Source organism: Notothenia rossii (genome assembly GCF_949606895.1).
Source record: "Notothenia rossii genome assembly, chromosome: 1".
NCBI lineage: Eukaryota > Metazoa > Chordata > Actinopteri > Perciformes > Nototheniidae > Notothenia > Notothenia rossii.
In genome coordinates, this window is record NC_136912.1 from 19,620,632 (window position 1) to 19,641,653 (window position 21,022).

Below are 21,022 nucleotides of genomic sequence, written 5' to 3' on the forward strand. Positions count from 1 at the left end.
TACCTTCCAAAAGCAGTGCTGGAGATCTTCCTGTTGGGGCTGTGAGGGGAAAAACAAAAGGACACACATTACAGTAAATTGTCACAGATATGTCTACAGTCACAATACACTGGAACTACTGATGGCAATTAAGATTTGGGCTATTGTGTGTGACAGACAGGCAGGAAAGAGAGAGAAAGAAACTCAGAAGGACATGTCAATGATAACACAATTGAACTGGTGGTTCAGTGAGAGAGGGTTTCTGCCAGCTCAGCAAATGTCTCAGGGCGACAAAAGCCCAAAGACTGTGTCTGTGTGAGCGGGGTTTCACATTGGATTAACACAAGTGAGCAAACATACTGTAGGGCCAGAATGTCTGCTGAAAACTGACATGATCACCAACCCCTGGACAAGGTTTATTTAAAACAGTAGAATCTACATTAAGGCAGCAGTAGTACAGTACAATAAATAGCTAGTTCTATAAAAATAATTGTGTTCAAATTCAGAAATGATCACTGTGGCATCCATGTGAAACAGCTTGGTACAATATTGAGAGTCTTCACCAGTAAATAACTGACCAGGTGTCCAAAAGGCGGATCCTCTTGGCAAAGTTTTACAGGTTCTATAACTCTAAATTAGGAACTATTTCTCTGCTGCTAATGTTTCACTTAGATTCCTCTTTGAAAAAGTCTAAATGGCAGAGCAGAGTTACTGCTCCAAAAATCTATCTTTGAACTTTCATCTGCATTAAACCACTTATGAATTATTAAACATTTGTGATAATGTGCTCTAGCTTCAGTCTTTGATGCACTGGTGCTCTTATGTACAAAATATACACATTGAAAACATTTAACATTTGAAGTTCTTTCATTTTGTTTATAAACGATGAGCATTTTTAAGTTGATGCTAGAGTACTGTAACCATGCCCTTTTGCTTCAACCCACAGGACCATTGCACAGATGTTGTTGTTTTGATCATGGAAAGATAAACTGCATTTCATAAAGAATATTTGATGAAGACGTTACCAGAATGGCCTTTAGTTTTTAATGAAAGCTAAACTTTGAATTGACTTCAGTTTCTATGATGTATACTGCACATACATCTACAGTGGGGCAAAAAAGTATTTAGTCAGCCACCAGCATGACAATGATCCCAAACACACCGCCCGGGCAACGAAGGAGTGGCTTCGTAAGAAGCATTTCAAGGTCCTGGAGTGGCCTAGCCAGTCTCCAGATCTCAACTACATAGAAAATCTTTGGAGGGAGTTGAAAGTCTGTGTTGCCCAGCGACAGCCCCAAAACATCACTGCTCTAGAGGAGATCTGCATGGAGGAATGGGCCAAAATACCAGCAACAGTGTGTGAAAACCTTGTGAAGACTTACAGAAAACTTTTGACCTCTTTCATTGCCAACAAAGGGTATATAACAAAGTATTGAGATGAACTTTTGTTATTGACCAAATACTTATTTTCCACCATCATTTGCAAATAAATTCTTTAAAAATCAGACAATGTGATTTTCTGGATTTTTTTTTCTCATTTTGTCTCTCATAGTTGAGGTATACCTAGGATGAAAATTACAGGCCTCTCATCTTCTTAAGTGGGAAAACTTGCACAATTGGTGGCTGACTAAATACTTTTTTGCCCCACTGTATGTTCCTTTTTCAAATCAACCTACAAACTTCCGAATTGTATTACCCATGCTACCCTGAGGCCAATTGAGTTTAATTAATTGTATGTAAAGGAGCCAGACATGCCCAAATGTTTTAAATACCCTAACTGCTTACTGGCAATAGCTCCTTTCTCTGTCCATTCAGAATCTATTAAGTCTAAAATCAATCATTCTTGGAACGGATCTATACAGAGACATTTTCATATTTTAGTCCGTTCATATTCATCTTTCTTCATTAAAATCACCACCACCCTCCTCTTTCAGCCTGTGTCTGCCTCGTGTGAGCTCACTCCATTCAAAGTCATTTATTCAATCAATTTACTCTCTCTTGTTCTTGCTCTTCCCACTCTCTAACTCTTTCTCTCTGCACATCTCTCCTTCGTAATTCATCATTAGGAGAGACATGTTGGATTATAGAGCCCTTTCTCTCTGGGGAGACACTCTGCACATTCAGCAGTGAGTAACAAGGGAAAAGGTGACTTCATAGTTACACTATTTACTTAAAACATGATTTTACAACATTCACTGCTCTTAAATAATAATAGCAATATTACATTTGATTTAAAAGCACCTCTCAAGTCATTGGATGGTATACAGATAAAGCAGTTAATACACATTAAAACAGTGCATGTGCTTTTGAGTCATCAGGGAGCCAGTAAGCTATTAATTGTCACAATGGATTATGTTTCCAATAATAGATTAACTATTACAATGGCTGATGAGGTAAGCAGAGTACCGACCTGTCTTATATAAACACCAATTAGTGTTTATGACTGCATGAAGCGGGAAGGGACTCTTACTCAACCCTTATTATATTATACAAAGTAAGAGCCCACAGAGCAAACAGTGAACCCTCAACTTCACCAGTCCACTGTGATTGGACACTATTTACTTCTAATCCCTGTACCTCTACAACATACATTATAGCACTATGTTTAGCCAAATCCCAGCCGTTGTGTGAAATGCCACCATGGTGATGTCTCACTCTGATGTCACAAGCCTAAAATGCTGTTTTATTTGAAATAATTTGAAAGTCTAAAGCTCAGTTTTAGTGACCCAAAGAGTCTTTTCGTTGTGGGAAAAAAGGCCAAAATGGATAATAAAATCCACGTTTCATGAAAAAGACTGTTTGTGTGGACTAGTCCATTTTTTGAACAAAGGTGGAAGGAAAAAACTGGACTCAGCGAATACATGCTAGAGATTTGATTTGACTTAACTGACTCGCAGTCAGAATAAAAGTGTGGTTGTCAGCAGGAAATGTTCACAACTGTGTAGAAAAAGCTCACAGAGACATATCATGGAAGCTCTACTAACAACCTTAGTGTGTAGATCTTGTGTAATACTGTGTGTGTTGAATGAGAACAAAACAGAGAAACGGCTCCATAGAGAGTGAGAGAGAGAGACGTGAGGGTTCACTGAAAGAACAGCGTAAACACTAAGAAGGCAGAGATAGTTTATATGTTAGGGGGTGAGTTTAAAACTGGGGTAGTTAAAGGGGGGCTTCTATTCCGCAGGGCAGAGTCCATTGTCTCCCAGTTTGTGTGTGTGTGTGTATGTGTGTGTGTGTGTGTGTGTGTGTGTGTGTGTGTGTGTGTGTGTGTGTGTGTGTGTGTGTGTGTGTGTGTGTGTGTGTGTGTGTGTGTGTGTGTGTGTGTGTGTGTGTGTGTGTCTCCTACCTGTTAGACTTGAGGTTTTTGAGGCGAACCTCCAGGTCATTCAGCAGGTTGACCTTTTTGCTGCACTGAGAACAGTAGACATCCATGGTTTCACCGGTGTAATGCTGACGCACCTTACGAGGAGTCTGGCCGGCACTGAAACACGCACAGAGAGAAGTTTTATTTGCTGATACAGCCTTTTTCCAAATGTAACCAGCTTTACTTGCATATGCATGTCTGAATATACAACAAGTGAAAAGTGAGGCCTATGCAAAAACATGTGGCCGACGCCAAGGCACTAAGACAATTGATCTGGCTGTCCACTATATACTGTGTATCCACTGTATAAGAGAAATAACGACTACAACTAAATCAGACCATCTATGAGATGACAAACTATTTTCTGAATATTTGAATCCAGAAATATTACTTACATTCTCTTCTTAGATGATTGTGTTACAGTATGGACGGAAGGTGCTGATTAAATCATGACAAAAAAAACCCCTGAATTTACACACGCTGATTTTGTTATTGTTTCCGATATCTACCTCAAAATCCAATCATTTTATCACAGCGCATTGTATGTGCTTTGAAAGTCAACAAAGTAGAGGAATCCACATTTCAACCAAAAACATTCAAAATATTTGGTATAGGGCACTTTACCAACATTTGCGAGAGAACTTTGAACTCACATTGTACTGTAGTTATCCAAAATTATTTCCCATGCTGAGTTGTCTAATACTTCTTGTAAATCCAGGCCTCATTTTTTATTTAAATCTCCATGCCATGTGAGTGCTGTCTGCTTGGTATGCGTGGAAGGAGCATGGAGCAGTATAGCCAGTCTATCAGCCGAGAGACTTAATCCCATTAAACTCGAGCTGTTGATGAATATTAATGTGGCCTTAAGGGTAAGAACTCCTAAGCTACACTTCTACAGTCAAAACGCAGAATAATATGAGTCAGTTAATGGTTCTGCAGAGTCCATAATGTTTAACAGAGTTGTATCTACAGAAATGAATCAATGTCAAATAACCTGTAACATTTCATTTTAAGAAGATATCATTTTTTTGATGATGTACACAGAGGTGGTCATACCTTGGCACCTCTCCACATCATGAAGAAAAATGTCTCCCTCTAAAGCAGGGGTAGCCAACACGGTGCCCGCGGGCACTTAGTCGCCCGCATGGGCAACTTGAGTCGCCCGCCGGGCATGTTCTAAAAATATCTCTCCAAGCAAATCCAAAATGTATAAAATACACAAAACAAAAAAAGAAATGTAATTAAAAGAACCTACCCTATGCATAAACGAAACCTCAATCATAGCGAACCCTATCTACTTACTACAACTCTATATCTATCTAATACCCCTCCTCCCCCCTCCCCCACAATGAATATCGACCAATCACGTTGTGGCTTGATTTGCGGGACCAGCGTTGCAGTCGGGAAGAAAAGCAATGTGGCACCTCCCCGCTGATTTTCCTTCTGGCAGAATCTACACATCAGCCCCATTGAACAGCCTATCATGCCAGCCGATACCACACATGAGGGGCAGAGTTTTACTGTGTGTGTGTGTTGCAACTTGCATATATATTTAATGCACTTGACGCACACATACACATGGCGTAATTTCCTTAAAAAAAACAGTTTAAAAGGGGAGTGATTAGCCAAATATGCATAAATGAAAAGATAGAATGCTAACTAAGTAACATAAGATAAGAATAAACAAGTTGAAATTATTTGTTATTGGTTCTGATCATATACTAAAGATGTTTGGATTATTGAAAAGTATACAACTCCCTTTCATATGAGTGTTGAGAGCTGTATCCATCAATTCATTTTGTGCTCCAGATTGATGCATTTCACTTCAACATTTAAAAAAAAATTCCCCTGGAGGATGTGAGGTCCCCCCCCAAAATAAAGCAGGTTAAAATAATTAAATTGCATACATGTTATTTTAGTAAACACTGAAAACGGGTCCCACAGACCCAAACAGCACACAAAGGTTAAAGGTAAGCATACAATAATGTTAAAATGTGCTAAATATATACACTGCAAAAAACAAAAAAAAGAGGAGTAAAAGTAGCCCCCGACTTGTTTTATTTTTTGAAAGTAGCCCTCGTCCTAAAAAAGGTTGGTGACCCCTGATCTAAAGTATCTCTCTTACCTGGAGGGAACAGATGATGATCCGAGGTCTGAGTAGCCGTTGGTTCGAGTCTCGTCGTCCGGGCAGGGGCTGCTGGGAGTGTAGTCTGGTTCGTCCCCTTCCCCGTAGTCTTCAAACTGCTCTTCGTTCAGAGAAGCCGAGGATCGTGTTGATAAGTCGGAGGTCACTGAGGCGCTGGTTTGACCACCCCTACAAAGTACAGAATTAGTCATAGTTAGCACTTAGTCATAGAGGAAGAAAAGAAAATGCTACTGTGAACATAACAATCAGGCCTTTATTGGAAAATAATAATATTATATTTGAGTCGCACACAGAATTTTAGAAAGCTGAATAAGAACCGACTTTTTCCACATGAATATAGGTAGCTTTCAAGATTCAAGGCTTTATTGCAGGGGTGGGAACCTTTTTCCTCTCAAGGGCCATTTACATTTTTTCAATATCCTCTGAGGGCCGTACAAATTATTGACCTCTGCTTAAAAATACTAAAATCACAGCCCATTCATTTCGCCTTTCTTTCATGCTGTGCAAAGAAAAAGCAACCTCTTAATCCAGATATATTACCGTGCACGGTTGTGGCATGAACACCACAACAGAAAGATATGGACACAAGATGTGTGCAAATGTATTTAGTTTCCTATCCATGTGGACATGATTTAAAATGGACCTATCATGCTATATTTTAATAATATAGTGTAGGACCATACCTATATAAGACATATTTATACTTTTTATTTTTCAAAATACCAAACAGATCATGCATTTCAGCCATTCCTCATTTCGCTCAATTTAACACTTTCTTTTCATGGGCTGATTCTGTGAGAACAGCACCATCTACAGGCCTGGCATATGTACTACAGCGGCTCCAGCGCTTTCGAGCGGCAATGGGCAATGTCCGTGGCTGTCTCCTCCTGATTGGTGGAGTTGGCCCAATAGCCGTAGCGCCACTTCTGTGACGTCACAGAAGTGTTCAAATCTGGATCAGTCTGTATCAGATCCGTTCCAGCCCCTTTTTAAGAGATTTGGGTATGGAGGAAAATAGAGAGGGTTGTGTTTTCTGACACTTGGTGAGTTCCCTGGAACACCGGGGACACATATTCATGTATAAAAGAAGTACAAAAGTGCATTTTGCATGATCGGTCACCTTTAAGTGGGGGGGGACCAAACCTCCTCTAGGGGGGTCCGGTGGCATGCTGCCTGTGGAGTCTATTTTTATATAACATTCCAAGATTATTTTTATTACATTATTTGCTTATTGTGCTCATTGTATGTGCTGTGACTTTGGAATAAATGGACCCAATCACCCCCCCCAAGTTTTGATGGGGTGGACAGGAACGAAGGGAAAAGTTACATGAGAAAGTGTTTAGCTTGCAATATTGAAAGTAGCAAGGTCAAGTGCAGAGACTGAGAGAACACAAAGAGGTAGTCAGAACAGCACATCGCACCGGCCTTCACTTTGTACGGGAGCGGCGCTCCCCAACAAAGCTAGAAAGCAACATTATGGTTTCCCACTATATCTGAAGAAACGTTAGAGAAAACAAATTAGTATGATGGTGCCAGAGTAGGGAGGGACTTCCACAGGCCGGCCGAATGCTGATTGGAGGATCTTGTTGCCAAGACACTATCTGAGTCTGCGCACCAACCAAAGAGAACCAAGTCTAAACCATGGTATCTCTTCAGCTAGTCTTGACCAATCATAAATGTACGGGCAAAGCCTTGTGTAATAAAATGTATTGTCGCACGAGGTTCGAGGCTCTTGACGGATTTGGTGGTTACAGATTACAGCTTTGCTGCCTGTTATTCCCAAAGAAGTGATGAGTCCTTGGCCAAGTAAAATATATATTTTGCTCTCTTTACAATAAATAGTTCAACTTAGAAGTTGTCTTTCTTTTCTGGAATTCTGAACCCAACACAGACGAGACATATACCACGTGATGACACGTTAGGCTCGTGTTGTGTTCAAGGGCCCTGACCTTGGCCAGGAAAAACAGGCACTCGATTGTTTGATTTTTTTGCGGTCTACTGTAGATGTCTTACGTTTTTTCTTTTTTGCGTTTGTTTATAAATTACCTCGAGAGCTGTACCAAATGGTCTCACGGGCCTTACACGGCCCGGGGGCCGGAGGTTCCCCACCCCTGCTTTATTTTCATGTGCACAGTAGCTACAGTGATGGCAATGAAAAACTCAAGTCAAAGGCTCCTCCAACAATGCAACATGAAGATAGGACATAGAACAAATACAACAGAGTGTGTTGTGTAAAATGTCTCTTATGTTTGCATCACCAGTAAAAGGATCATCATCCATTGGGGTCTGACGTAAGATATAGAGACAGTGAGACAGTGAGACACTAGAGTAGTAGTAAAGAAATGTGGAACAAAGCTTACTTCACCCCAGACAAAAAGAGTTCTCCCAGAATGTCTCCCTTGTCTCCAGGTCTAATGGGCCCGTCGGAGGTGTCAGACCCCAGGGTGCTCTCCACTGCACTGTCTCTGTCTGATTCCCTCTCCCTGCCCTCCTCTGCCTCCTCAGGCTCCTCCACCTCTCCAGGGAATAACTGGCACTCTGGGACGGGGTCAGGAAAGGCCCGAGTGCACATGATGACCGGACAAAGCCGCTCCTCTGCACCTCCCTGAAGAAAAGATGGGGAGAAAGGCAAAAAGAGTAAGTTTACACACAGATTTAAAGACACTAACGGCGCAGAAATAGAGAGGGTTTGAGTATTGCTGTTATTGTGGTCACGTGATGTCGACAAAATCCTTATTAGTGTAAACCTTGCGAACACAATTGATTTTTTCAACTAATAGCATGTTGTCAATACCATCATTTTCAAAACAGACAAACACAAATCCTGATAATAAAAAAAATGGTGCTTCTTTTCGTTATGGTCTGTATTTCCTTAGTTATAAGTGTGAACATGAACTGCTAGCAGCAAATGTAGCATGACATCTTATGGTTCAACAAAATGTCAAAGAAATACAGTAGAAAAACATAACGGCAAAACTATTTAATAGATATATTTATTTAATATTAGTTAACTCAGTGGCACTAACTCGCCTGTAGGAATACACACTAAATAAAAAGTGTTACTTTTTGAATATCAAAACTGTCCCTGAACTTGTAATATGCTGTTTCCTATTCATGGTGGTTGGGAATATAGTGAGTAGCACTTGTGGATTCTGAGTTAAATTGGATTTCCCATTTAGTAAATTCCTTCACTGTGGGAATAGTCTTAAGTTCACACAGGAGGCCTCGATGGCTAGAAAAGGTCAAAGGGCAACAGCTCAAAGATCACAGCTCAAGCTCCAATCAGTTTCACTCTTCAACGGCTCAAATCTCAACTAATGCAACAGAGAACAAGGACTTATCCCAGCATGACTGAACAGCTGAAGGACGAGGGCAGGCAAAGAGAGAGCACGGGGGTGAGGTGCATGCTGGGTAGTGAGTAACAGAAAGGTGTAGAGGGAGGGAAACAGGCATGGATGGAGGTGTTGAGGATGAATAAATATAGCAGAGAAGCACACAAGTGAGGATAAGAAAAAGAGAGCATAAGGAACAAAGCTGAGAAGGAATGCAAAGGAATTAGCAACACAGTTTGAAAGTGAAATTAGACGAGAGCTGTGGAGGCCGAGAGATAACAGAGTATCTTGAGGAAAGTCAGGTGGGTAATATACAACATCACATACCAATAAAATATTTCAGTAACAAAGATTAAGACTGCTCTCTCTTTCTCTCTTTCTCTCTCTCTCTTTCTCTCTCTCTCTCTCACACACACACCAACACAACCCTGAATTTTTATCCTTTAAGCTCCACTGATCATGGATGAATAACTCATTTCCAGTCCCACACTAGGAGAGTAATGCAAAGCTAGTATCTTTGTCTGTGAAATATATATATATATATATATGTAGCTCGATTTGTACCAGAATGAGCCACACCAAAATGTTACTAAAACATCCGGATTTGATGTAAGTAGGTACAGTAAGTATGTAATTACATCAAATAAGGCAGTCCAGATAAATGCAAAGTTGATCAGAAATGTCTCCTAAAAGCTTATAAAAAAAGAAAATGTGACTTTGGGTACCCTGAAATGTGCTATATAAATTAAATGTATTGTTAATATTAAAACACATGAATATTCAAACTAATGGGCCATAATATCTTGTTGGGCCTTATTGCGAATCCAGATTAAATGTGGTTATAATTGCCTCTGGAAAATGTTGCATACACCTTTGAGATGGTTTGTAAATTAAGAATATTATAGCAACACTTTTTTTCATTATTATTCACGTTTGTTTACATCCCTATCCCATACCCCTCCCAACACACAGGCAAACCTTCAAGCCTTTGCAGAACCAAATTTAAAAAGTAGCCATTAAAATCATAAACTGAGGGTCTGTACTGTTACAAAGGGCCAACATGGGGTCTGCAGCTGAGTCACCGAGAATAAAACCAAGGATAAAGATCTCTGTAGGATTCCTTAGACCACTCTCCTTATTTCCCTGCAGCAGAAAAAAGAAACAGCAAGAGGCAAGGAAACAGGCAGCAGCCCCTCTGTGCTCCATCATAACAATTCATAGAACTGAACAAGCAAACCCAGCGGGAAAGAGTGACCTGTTGAGCTGGCTCAGGGGAAGAGAGAAGAGGAGGTTTTTTATGTTTCGCTAGTCTACATAATGTAGAAGAATAAAATACATGAATAAACCCCACTTAACAGGGGAGGAAAAAGTCAGGAAAACTGCAGATGCAATGCAAACAAATAAAGAAAATAAAAGTTGAATATGTATAATTCAACAACATTTACTAGTTTAAGTGATAATATTCATGAAATATCAAAATAGGTATTAAAGTCCTTATCTTACATTAAAAACTTTTTTTGGCAGTTGATTTCTGGGGGGTGTATGCAACAGATAGTCAATGTATGTTTCTTTATTTCATACTGAATAATATGTAAAAAAAGGAAAAATATTAGGTCCAATAAAAAAACTTTGCTTCTGGAAGCAGGCCATTTCGTGACGTCACGTGTGGTTCCCGGCTGCCGCTGTCTGGCTCCCTGCTGCCGTCCGGATCGCACAAATCGCTCCCATTTCTCCCGTAAAACCTTCTCTTTCGGGAACAAATGAACGGTAAAACCATCCCGATTGGTGTTGCTACACCCGCCAACGACACACCTCTTCACCATGATCCGGAAAAAACAAGACAAACTCGGAGATAAACACTGATACACAAAGTTGACATGCGGCTATACCAGCAATGCTACACTGTGTGATGCTGGGACGGGCTGAACTCACCAGGATTCGCGGAACCACACGTGACGTCACGACACAGCACAAGCAGCGGCAAGTTTGAATCCAGACTTTTCTGGATACCTCTGAATTTGACCCATTTTCCCGATATTAACAAGTGATTTACAGCAAATAGGAAACGATATTCGATCTATATCACGTGTTACTGGAATAAGACCCAACAAGTTAATGCATTTTGAAACAGTTCTATGATCTTTCAGCTACAGTAAATTACGCAAGATAAGGACTTTAATGCCTTGATTCTCTTGAACTACATTGTGTCTTTGCTAAACTAAGAAATATACCAATTTGGGCTGTCTAGCACGGTTTAAAGTTTTTAAAGAGCTTTATTTTTTCTCTATTCAGAGGAACACTCCAATTTTCTTTTTAAAAACAGTAAAGTAACAATTTTGGGAGAACAGAAGCACATGTGTCATCATTTAGGCGGGACATTAAAACATTTGTGACAGCTGTTGTTTCAGGCAAAGAAGCGCTGATGGACAGTGACATCATACTTTGCACTCTGCCCATCATTTTAAGTTGATCTGATAAGAAAAGTCAAACTGTGGTCATGAAGTGAGGAGTGCGTGTGTGTGTGTTTGTGGTACGTGTGTTTACAGTAGGCCTCCCTCTGTACCTGCCTGCTCTGCAGATCAGCCTGGGGCAGTAACTGCCAAAACATGAGCCAGTTTGGAGTAGCTTGATTCCCCAGGCACACATAGATGGCCTGCTAAACAGCAGAAAACTTGCTGATGGCTTTGAACCAGCGACGCTAAGATCTGCTGTGCTTTTAACAGTAGCGTCCCTGCCCTGAAGCTTGACTCGCCTTCACATCACCCTTTGGTCCAAGTATGACTTTAATCAACCTTAAATGTTTGTTTTGGGCAAAATCAGCCCCGTTATCAGCAGGTTTCATCTGGTGAATGAATCTATGAGACAAGGAAGCCTTTCAGAAGTACAATGTACACATGTGTTATACAACATCCATTTTAAACTACAGTGAATTTGTTTTGCAGGGTAGTATTTCACATACCAATAGCATTTTTAAAATACATTCATAGTTGCTAAAATGTTTCCCAAATATCAACGTGATGACATCTAACAGGTCCAAATCATAGACTATAACAAAATAAGTCCAAATGCATGACAGAAGATTAATCACTGAAAGATAAGTTACACTCTATTGAGCTTAGATCGACATTAATGGCAATGGATTAGAAAGACAAAGGAGTAAAAACAGAACAGCTTTATAATATTACTCTCCTCATCGTGCATGCTGGGGTAACTCAAATGAATAGGATCTGTGTGAGTCTGTTGCTGCGGGGTCTGACCTGCTTTTGTTTCCACTATCCCAGGTGAGGCTAAGTCAGAGAAGAAAAACGTGTAGAGATGAAAAACACTAAAGAAAATGGATGTCTTCCTTTTCCCAGAGATTTTTGGTACATTTTAGTCTATGAGTGTTTTTAGGTAAAACTGTATGAATCTGCGCGACTATAGCCATAAATGTGTGTGAATTAGGGCTGCATGATATTGGACTGATATTGCGATATTTTTTCTTCCCCTGCGATATATATTGCGATATGAAAAAAATACAGGAATTGAAGAAAAGACCGTTTTTTTTGTCCACAAACCATCCTTTCTTGAACTTTAACGCTATACAATCAGTATTTTTTTAACGATATTTAACCGGATGAAGGATTTTAATCACGGACTTCTGGATCTTAAGTTATCAGAGCATCAAGCTGAGCTAGCTCGGTTATCCTGCTGTGATATGATCAAGAAGGAATGCGATTGGTGTGCATGCAGAGCCTGCATGTCACTCACTGAAGTACCCCTGACATGAGAGCCGCGCACGTTTTCTTTTTGTAGCAAGCAGCAAAATAATTGTAACATGACGTGTTTGAGTTCATTTGCCTACTTAATATCGCACGTCCTAAAAAAATAAAATAAAAAATTGCACGTCCTGCGATGTGAATATCGCACATGTGCATAACGTGATTATCATCACGACACGATATATCATGCAGCCCTAGTGTGAATGCTCTTCCTGTCTCACTGACCTACCTAGCAGTGCCCTGTCCAGGTGCTGTGTTAAAAGACGAGCTTCTACACATCCTATATCATCACTGAATTACTCACACATGACAGATGCATTACAGGTCATGAGGGACTTAAAAAGTGTACACTTTCCTTTGAAAAATATGGGTCAGACTCCTTCAGTGTAGACATAAAGAATGTTAGCCCAGATGTCCCAGGTACAGTTGTTGTGCGACAGTTGTAAAGCATGGATAGTTATGTACGAGACGGAGTAAGGAAGAGTCTGGCATACAGCCAGGCTCTCAGGGAAACATTTATTATTTACATCCACTGCAGCTGCATTAGAAATGGAGGAGACATAGATAGAGGGACAGAAAAAGAGAGAGCAAGGACACTTCTCTACAGGAAACCAAACAGGGAGAGATGTTGTCACTGGTCAAGTGGAGGTGGAGGGAAATTATGAGACAGATGGTAGAGCGGAGAAAATTGCAATTACTCTGTTGCTTGAGACATACAGTCGTAGACGTCTGTTTGTCTGTTAGTGTAGAAAAGGTTGGGAACAAAACAGGTGAGTGGGAGGCAACAAACGTTTATCTCAAAGTCCTGCTCGCATTCATTGGTACCGGTAATCTTATTTCCTCTGACGTGAGCTGCAGGCAAATACCTGATGCAAATTCCCCTTGGACATACACAGAGGAACACAAAGTAAAGGTAATACTGAGGAAGTCAGATGAAATGTGTTGTTGTACGTAGGAAACTGACTTTATACGGGAGTTTCATCTTGCAATTTACTTATTACTTATTTATCTAAATAGTTATCACCGTAATGAACCGTATTTAATTTCATCTTACTGTACAATTTGTAATTTTACATTCTGTTCTTGTATCATAGTCTATTAATGTGCATATAGACTTCTTGCCTTATTTTTTATTTGTATTTTTGTATTTTATTATATATGTCGATAGTTGGAGGGGCTCAGGTCATAATATTTGTTTTGCCATTTCTACACTGTAGCTTATGTGCATATGACATTAAAAGCTTTGAATCTTGAATGCATGGTCAAAATGTGTCAAATGAGTCCTATTCAGTGGCTTGATATTTTGCCACATACTTGACGTTGTCTACATGCTCACAGTGCTAGTAAACTGTTGTATACACTACAATTTTACATGCAGACCCCTAGAGAGTGACAGGCAGAGTGATATGAACTAATTACTCACTAAAAGGCCAATTCAATGGAGGTTAGTGTTGAATTTGTACTGTTGGTCATCAAAGGCCCAAACTCTTTATCAGGCTGGACAACAACAGTGTTGTCATTAAGAAGATAGACTCTCGATCCACCTCCCCTCACACCCCTTTACTCTGCGCTGAGTGCTGAGCGTCGATACTGCTTTAGTGCTGAACAAATCATTAATCTGCCCTTCTGGCACAGCGGAGAATTATGTGGATGACGATGCATTTCAGGGCTCCATCGATCTGAATGTAAGGAGAGGGAGAAGATGGCTGTGAACTTGCCAGACCATCAGCAGAGGGGGTTTCCTACGGGTGTCTAATTTAGTTTCATTCATAAATCAAAACCTACATTTTTGTTATCTAGAAAAAACACTGCAAAGAATACAGCCATAAAACAATAAAACCATAACTATAAATGAAGTTAAGATAATTCTTGATGCAAGTTATATGCTAAATAGGTCCTCTTTCTCTAGGTTGTCCTCAGACGAGTCCTCCATCGTCGCTTCCAGTCATCCCGGTTTTTCCATACATCTGGCCAGTTCATTGGTACTTTGTGCTCCTGCGTCGTTCTTGAGTACGTCCACGTGTGTTTGTGCGGGACGTCCTCGTGACCGATGCCCGTGTGTTGGTTCCCACAGCACCAATTTGCCGGCTGGCAGCTCTTGATGCCTTTGGCAATGTCCTGCTAGTCTCATTCTCCTGGCTGCAATTTTCTCGCTCACCCTTGGTATTCCCTCGTACAGGATGTTGTTGGTTAAATGTACACTCTTGCTGATGTTAAGTACTGCTCGCAACATTCTGGTGTAGCATCCGTCTAGAGACTTTTGCAGGGTTGGCTTCAGGGTCCAGCATTCACTGCCATAGAGGAGAACAGACTCTACCGTTGCATAGAAGAAGCTGAGTTTGATTTGACGGGGGAGGTTGGAGTTCCATACACTGGTCATGCCGTTCAGGGCCCTCCATGCAAGTGCCTTCCTCACCTTAAGATCTTGCTCGGTTGAGTTGACCCATGAGCCCAGGTACTTGAAGTCCTTGACTTCTTTAAGCACAGTGCCTTCTGTTGTTGTCAGAGGTGGATGCTCCGGTAAGATGTTATAGGTGATAACCTCAGTTTTCTTGGCGTTTAGCCTAAGGCCAACCTTGGCACACTCTGACTCCACTCTGTTCAGGAGTTCCTGTGCTTGCTCCACGCTGTCGGAGAGCAGGCTGATGTCGTCCGCATAGCCCAGGTCTGTCAGGACTACTGTGGGGTGTCGTCTCGACCTCCTTGGTGTTAGAGTGAAGCCAAGATCCTGCTCTCGTCCACTGATGGCCTTCCTGAGCGCGTAATCCAGGACCATGATGAAGAGTTAGGGGGCCAGGGTGTCCCCCTGCATTACCCCAACCAGGATGTCAAACTCCTCGCTGTTGCCATCTGGGGTCACCACCCTGGCCCTTGTTCCTGCGTACATGGTCTCTATTGCCCGGAGTAGATTGGGAGGGACACCGTAGGCCTCAAGGATCTTCACCATTGTGCTTCTGTGGATCGAGTCAAATGCCTTTTTGAAGTGGATAAAGCACAGTACAGCAGTCAGGTTATCCTTTTTCACCTCCTCGATCATTCTCCTTAGCGCCAAGATCTGGGCTGCGGTCGTTCTCCCCTCTCGAAAGCCATTCTGGTTCTCCCTCAGGTGAGGGTCGATGGCGTGCCGTATCCTGTTCAGTATCATCCGGTTGTAAACCTTTTTACATGTCTTGCATTTGACAAGTTAAAGCTCCTTCCATGTAGCAGAATTAAAGTCTTTAAGGGAACTATGATCGTTATTCCGGGCCACACTCTTGAAATATTTAAACAGCATATTTGTGGTTTGTCATTTGAGCAAAACTAGATTCAAGGAATTATACGGATTATAAAGGTTGTTGTTCCTGCTGTGTATTTATTGTATAACTAGTTGGACAGTAACCATGTTGTTGTTTTACAAATCACACGAAACAAGTGTTGTGCAAAAGACAAGGGCGGACCAAACAGAGATGGAGTGCTACAGCAGCGTGGGAGGGATTCGATGACATCGACAGGATCGATCGCCAGCTTTGATTCACTGTGAGTCAGCAGTAAAGAGGTTGGAGGGTGAGCAGGAACGTGGGGGACACGCTGAAAAAGGGGGTTTGGAGAGGATGGATCAGAGAGAGAGAGAAAGAAAAAGGGAGAGCGAGGAGAGAGATACAGCCGTCTCTCTGCTGGTGTTTGTCGGAGCGAGCTCCAGAGATAAGAGGCGTTTCTCTGCAGAGGCTTTACATATCTATCTCTCTCTTTGTTCATTTCATCCTCGCATACCCCCCTAAACCCTGAGCTGCTCGAGTGCTGCCACCACAGAAATGTTCACCTTTATAGTCATCATTTAATGCTTTTGCTTTGATATTCAGCATTGACTCTGTTACCAGTGGGTGCTCCTGTCATTCTGAGCCTCAGATCCCACCAGTGGGGAACAAGAGGCTCTGGGACAGGAGGGCCTACGAGGCTTCCAATACCTTCAAAGGAATTCACAAATGTCAACACAAGAGCTCAAACCAATACTCAAGCATTTCAATAATGTTTAAAGCCTAAACACAAAAATGTGCTGCTTTGTTCTTTCATATTTTATATTAATTTAAAGGGGACCTATCATGCAAAATGCACTTTGTGATGTCTTTTATGCATAAATATGTGTCCCCGGTGCGTCGGGGAACTCACGCAGCATCAGAAAATAAAACCCTCTCTCTTTTCCTCTGTACCCAAATCTTTTTAAAACGGGGGTACAACGAGCGGATACAGATTTCTAACCGCTGTGACGTGTCCATCCGCTGTGACGTCGGCGGACCCACAGAAACTTGCTATCATAAACAATGCCTGACGTGTTTTGGACGTAATCTCGTCTTTGTTTACATTAGCAAGCCTCGCTAACACTCAGAGCTAACCTGTACTGAAGAGCATGTGTTTAAAAAGCAGGAAATAAAAAAGGAACTCACCTTGTGATAAACCCGCAACAGAAAAAGCATTTGAGCTCCATACTGTTTCAGAAATAATCTTTGATGTGGTTTAAACAGGATGGCGTTTTATCTCAGCAGAATTTAACTTTATCTCCGGTAGAATTCTGATCAGGCATTAGCTCCACCTCCTTTTTCTTTTTTTTTCAAGCTAAGGACCCAAAATCCGCCTTTCTCTAACATGGCTTCAAAAGAGGGGTATGAGCAGTATGAGGCATGGCTACAATGGGTGATCTGTTTGGTATTTTGAAAAAAAAAATTCAGACATGTTTTGTATAGGTATGGCCCGCCCTACAATATATTTTTCAAATATAGCATGATCGGTCCACTTTACATAATTTTGTTGTTGAAATTTTGCTTGAAGATTTGATTTCCGGCTCAGGGAAATTGTGATTGGCAATTATACTATTTTCTGACATTTGGTCAACAGTAAACAGTTAACCCAGGACAATATCGAAAAGGACAAATCTCTAATAAAAAATAATGATTAGTTGTAAAGCCTACATATGTCAACATATTAACTTCAATTAGTCTCCAGTTGTTGAGTGATGATAACCACACCTACTTTCATTGCTTCGATACATGACAGGCAGTGTAAACACTCTGTTGGTGTGTATGTGCATGTTTCTGCCTGTGTGTCTGTATCAGCTCCCATGGTAAGCAATACTCTTCCTACGCACACACACACTCACACAATACTCAAAGCGGAAGCAATGACTCATATTTCACGACCATTTTGATCAGTCAACACTGTGAGAAACTTTAGGCAAATGAGACGAATACTCAACCAGCTGAAATACTGTACCAAAAAGAAAACACCAGTCTGCCTATCATGAAAAAGTCTCTATTCCTCCCAGTCTTTAAATCAAAACTGTATGTAAAACATCAACAACAGGCCTTTTAAAGCAGCTGGACAAAATCAACTACACGTATATATAAAAACATTACACACACAGATTTGTCTCCACCTGAGTCTAAGCAGGTAGCTGCTTGAATTACCAGGAATGCTGAGTTGGACAAAGGACAATATAGGGAGGGATTGGAGCGGCACACTGGAGACATTGTGGAGGTTTTCTCAATGAAACCCAGTTAGAGACATGAGAGAAACCCAACAGGTGAAACAGTGGGACTGCCTGTGTTTTCTCTCCTATGTCTGAATCTTCTAAATGAAAAGAGCAGGTCCTGGAAAAATAAAAAGATGTGCTTAACTTCCTCAAGGGGTATTTTAAGGTGACATTTAGATTAGGGTTAGGACATAGTTTAATAAGGTAATAGTGGCAGTTAAGGTTAGTGGTTAAAAACAGAGTGCCATTAGTTAAGATCATTACAGGTGTTTCAATCCCAATGTGTGTGTATGTGGGTGGGTGGGTATATAAAAGTTGAAATACATCTCGAGATTATCGGAGAATTAACTGTTCTTTGGCTTTGTTGTTATGTCTTTTGTGTGTGAATCAATTTAATAATGCTTTAATTCTTTAATAATAATGTAATGCACCTGTAATTAGAAAGAAAAATGTCCCAGAGAACATAAGACACATTAGCTTTATTACTTGTCAATCACAAAGCATATCTTAATGACTGCTGCTGATTACACAACATTAAAGGAGACATATCATGCTATATTTGAACAATATATTGTAAGGCCATACCTATATAAAGTATATAAATATAGTTTTTTTTTTCAAAATACTAAACAGATCCTGCATTTTAGCCATGCCTAATTTCTCACTCCTTTTTATGCAGCGGTCCAGACATGGACATCAAACGGCGGTACATATTCAGTTGCCAGTTACTTTGGCATTAGGGCAGGGATATCTAGATACTTTCCAAGGTTTTAAATAATGAATTGTGCTACTTTTAAAGCAAGCAACGATGTTTTCAAATCTGTAATCAAAAAGCTCCTCAAAAACGCGATCGAAGCAGTTCCTGCCGTTGCTACGTTAGTTCAAACAGTAACAACGGACTATTTTTCTTAGTGGATGCATGTCAATTTAAATCAATACATACAACTATTTTTTAAATCAATAAAATCATTTTCTGAATCCATAAAACCATTTCAATTAATATTGGGAGTCATATCGTTACTTTGTTGAGAATATGGCCGTGTAATAAGCCGTGTAATCATGCCGATCTAGATCCCTCCGCTTCGCGTCGGGCTCCTGATCAGCCTGTCGGTTTTCTTTTCTCCATAATGACCGCGTCGCTGCACATTATCCCTTACATATGATTATATAGAGTCATCATTCATTTGTTTTAAAGAAGGAGGCGCAAACGCTTGCCTCGGGGAGGGAGAAAAAGAGCCACAGCGGAGAATAAACAGAAGGGCAACCATGGCAACCATGCGCGGGAAGTCTTCTTCGCTGCTTTTGTGGCAGACTACAGCGCCTCTTACAGGCCTGGCATATGTACTACTCCAGCGCTTTCGAGCGGCAATGGCCGGCCGTGGTCCAACCTCTCATTCCCCTGATAGGTGGATAATTGACCACTAAGCAGAGCACCCCTTTTGTGACGTAGAAAATAATTCAAATCTGGATCAGTCTGTATCAGATCCGTTACAGACCCTTTTTTTAGAGATTTGGGTATAGAGAAAAAGAGAGAGGGTTGTATTTTCTGACACTTGGTGAGTTCCCTGACACACCGGGGACACATATTCATGCATAAAAGATGTACAAGAGTGCATTTTACATGATAGGTCCCCTTTAAGTCAATGTTAGTGATATCAGAAAACGGCACTATTTGTTCCAAAAGTTAAACCAAAGAGCTATGTTATCAATGCTTGACAGAGAAAAACTGTTAGGTTAAAAGGATGTTAGATGTCAGCACCACTGACATATTGAAGTTTAGTTAAGAGAAGCTGTCACATGAAGTAGGCAGGTGTGTGTGTGTGTGTGTGTGTGTGTGTGTGTGTGTGTGTGTGTGTGTGTGTGTGTGTGTGTGTGTGTGTGTGTGTGTGTGTGTGTGTGTGTGTGTGTGTGTGTGTGTGTGTGAGTCCATTTGTTCTCTGCATCATGCCAACCACCTGTTCTGAACTCTTAAGTGTTTCACGACTGCCTAAGAATGTTTAAACAAAACAAACTACTGCTTCACATCAACACAAGGAAACTGAACCACAAATCAAACCAAAGTCAGGGGTGTGTTTTGTTTCTTAGCAAACAACAATACTGCAATACAGTCCAATATGGCTGCTACTGTGATTAATGTGGATCAGAAAACTGTGACATGTTTCTCTTGCATATTCCCAGAGCCCAAAGTATCTTCAAAATGCTTGTCCAGTCACAAACATGTAAGAGTGTTAATCTATAGAGATATAAACTATTAAGGCAGCAAAGCGTCACATTTTAGGAGCTGGAAACGGAATATTTCTACTAATTTTGATTGATAATTGACTTCAAACTTGTTTTTTTCTTCTAATCTAATTCAGTTTTGAGTGGATTGACTAATGGCTTAAGATCAACAGTTAACTGATTTAGTCATATTTCCTTCAAACGATCAATCATCCTCCAAGGAACTGCAAGAAGAGAAGTGAGACTCATCTTCAAGGAGGAGCACTAATTCTGTACGTAGCAGCACAAACACTGAAGATGCTTAGTCTTATTCATTGTTCAAGTCCATCGTCTCAGAGACAAAGTGTGTTGTGTCTTGGGTGTTTATTGTCCTCTACGTGTCATCAAACTTGTGTCCAGTGAGGAGAAAACAAAGTCTTTCTTTGTCCCTCTCCCTAGCGACTGTTTGCTATCGGCCGTTGAATGGGAGGGTTCAGAGTGGTTAGCGGCGGACCCTCAGCAGGTGGTCCGGCTTCTTTCAGCTGCATGTGAATTCAAATGTTGGTATTCTGTGCCAATAATAATTTATTTAAACCTTTTCATAATAGGTCGAAAAACGAACTTCCAGAGACACTATATATCTGGCTCTTTAACAACAGTGCATTCAGGTTAACTGGTGTTGTTGTGTTAACGTAATGATGTTTTGTCTAGTTGTTCTTTTCAGTGTACAGTATGACA

General features: G+C 40.8%; 1 protein-coding gene across 3 annotated transcripts in view; it reads right to left on the reverse strand.

Moving 5' to 3' along the window:
- rab11fip4b (RAB11 family interacting protein 4 (class II) b) overlaps positions 1–21,022 on the reverse strand; it is a 62,048-nt gene that overhangs the window by 9,025 nt on the left and 32,001 nt on the right. For all 3 annotated transcript variants that reach the window (XM_079679375.1, XM_079679374.1, XM_079679376.1), the window contains 4 exons: positions 7,850–8,094; positions 5,469–5,657; positions 3,326–3,460; positions 4–39 (listed from right to left, as the gene is read on the reverse strand). In XM_079679375.1, coding sequence (XP_079535501.1) covers positions 4–39; positions 3,326–3,460; positions 5,469–5,657; positions 7,850–8,094 — 605 coding nt within the window. The remainder of the gene's footprint in view (positions 1–3; positions 40–3,325; positions 3,461–5,468; positions 5,658–7,849; positions 8,095–21,022) is intronic.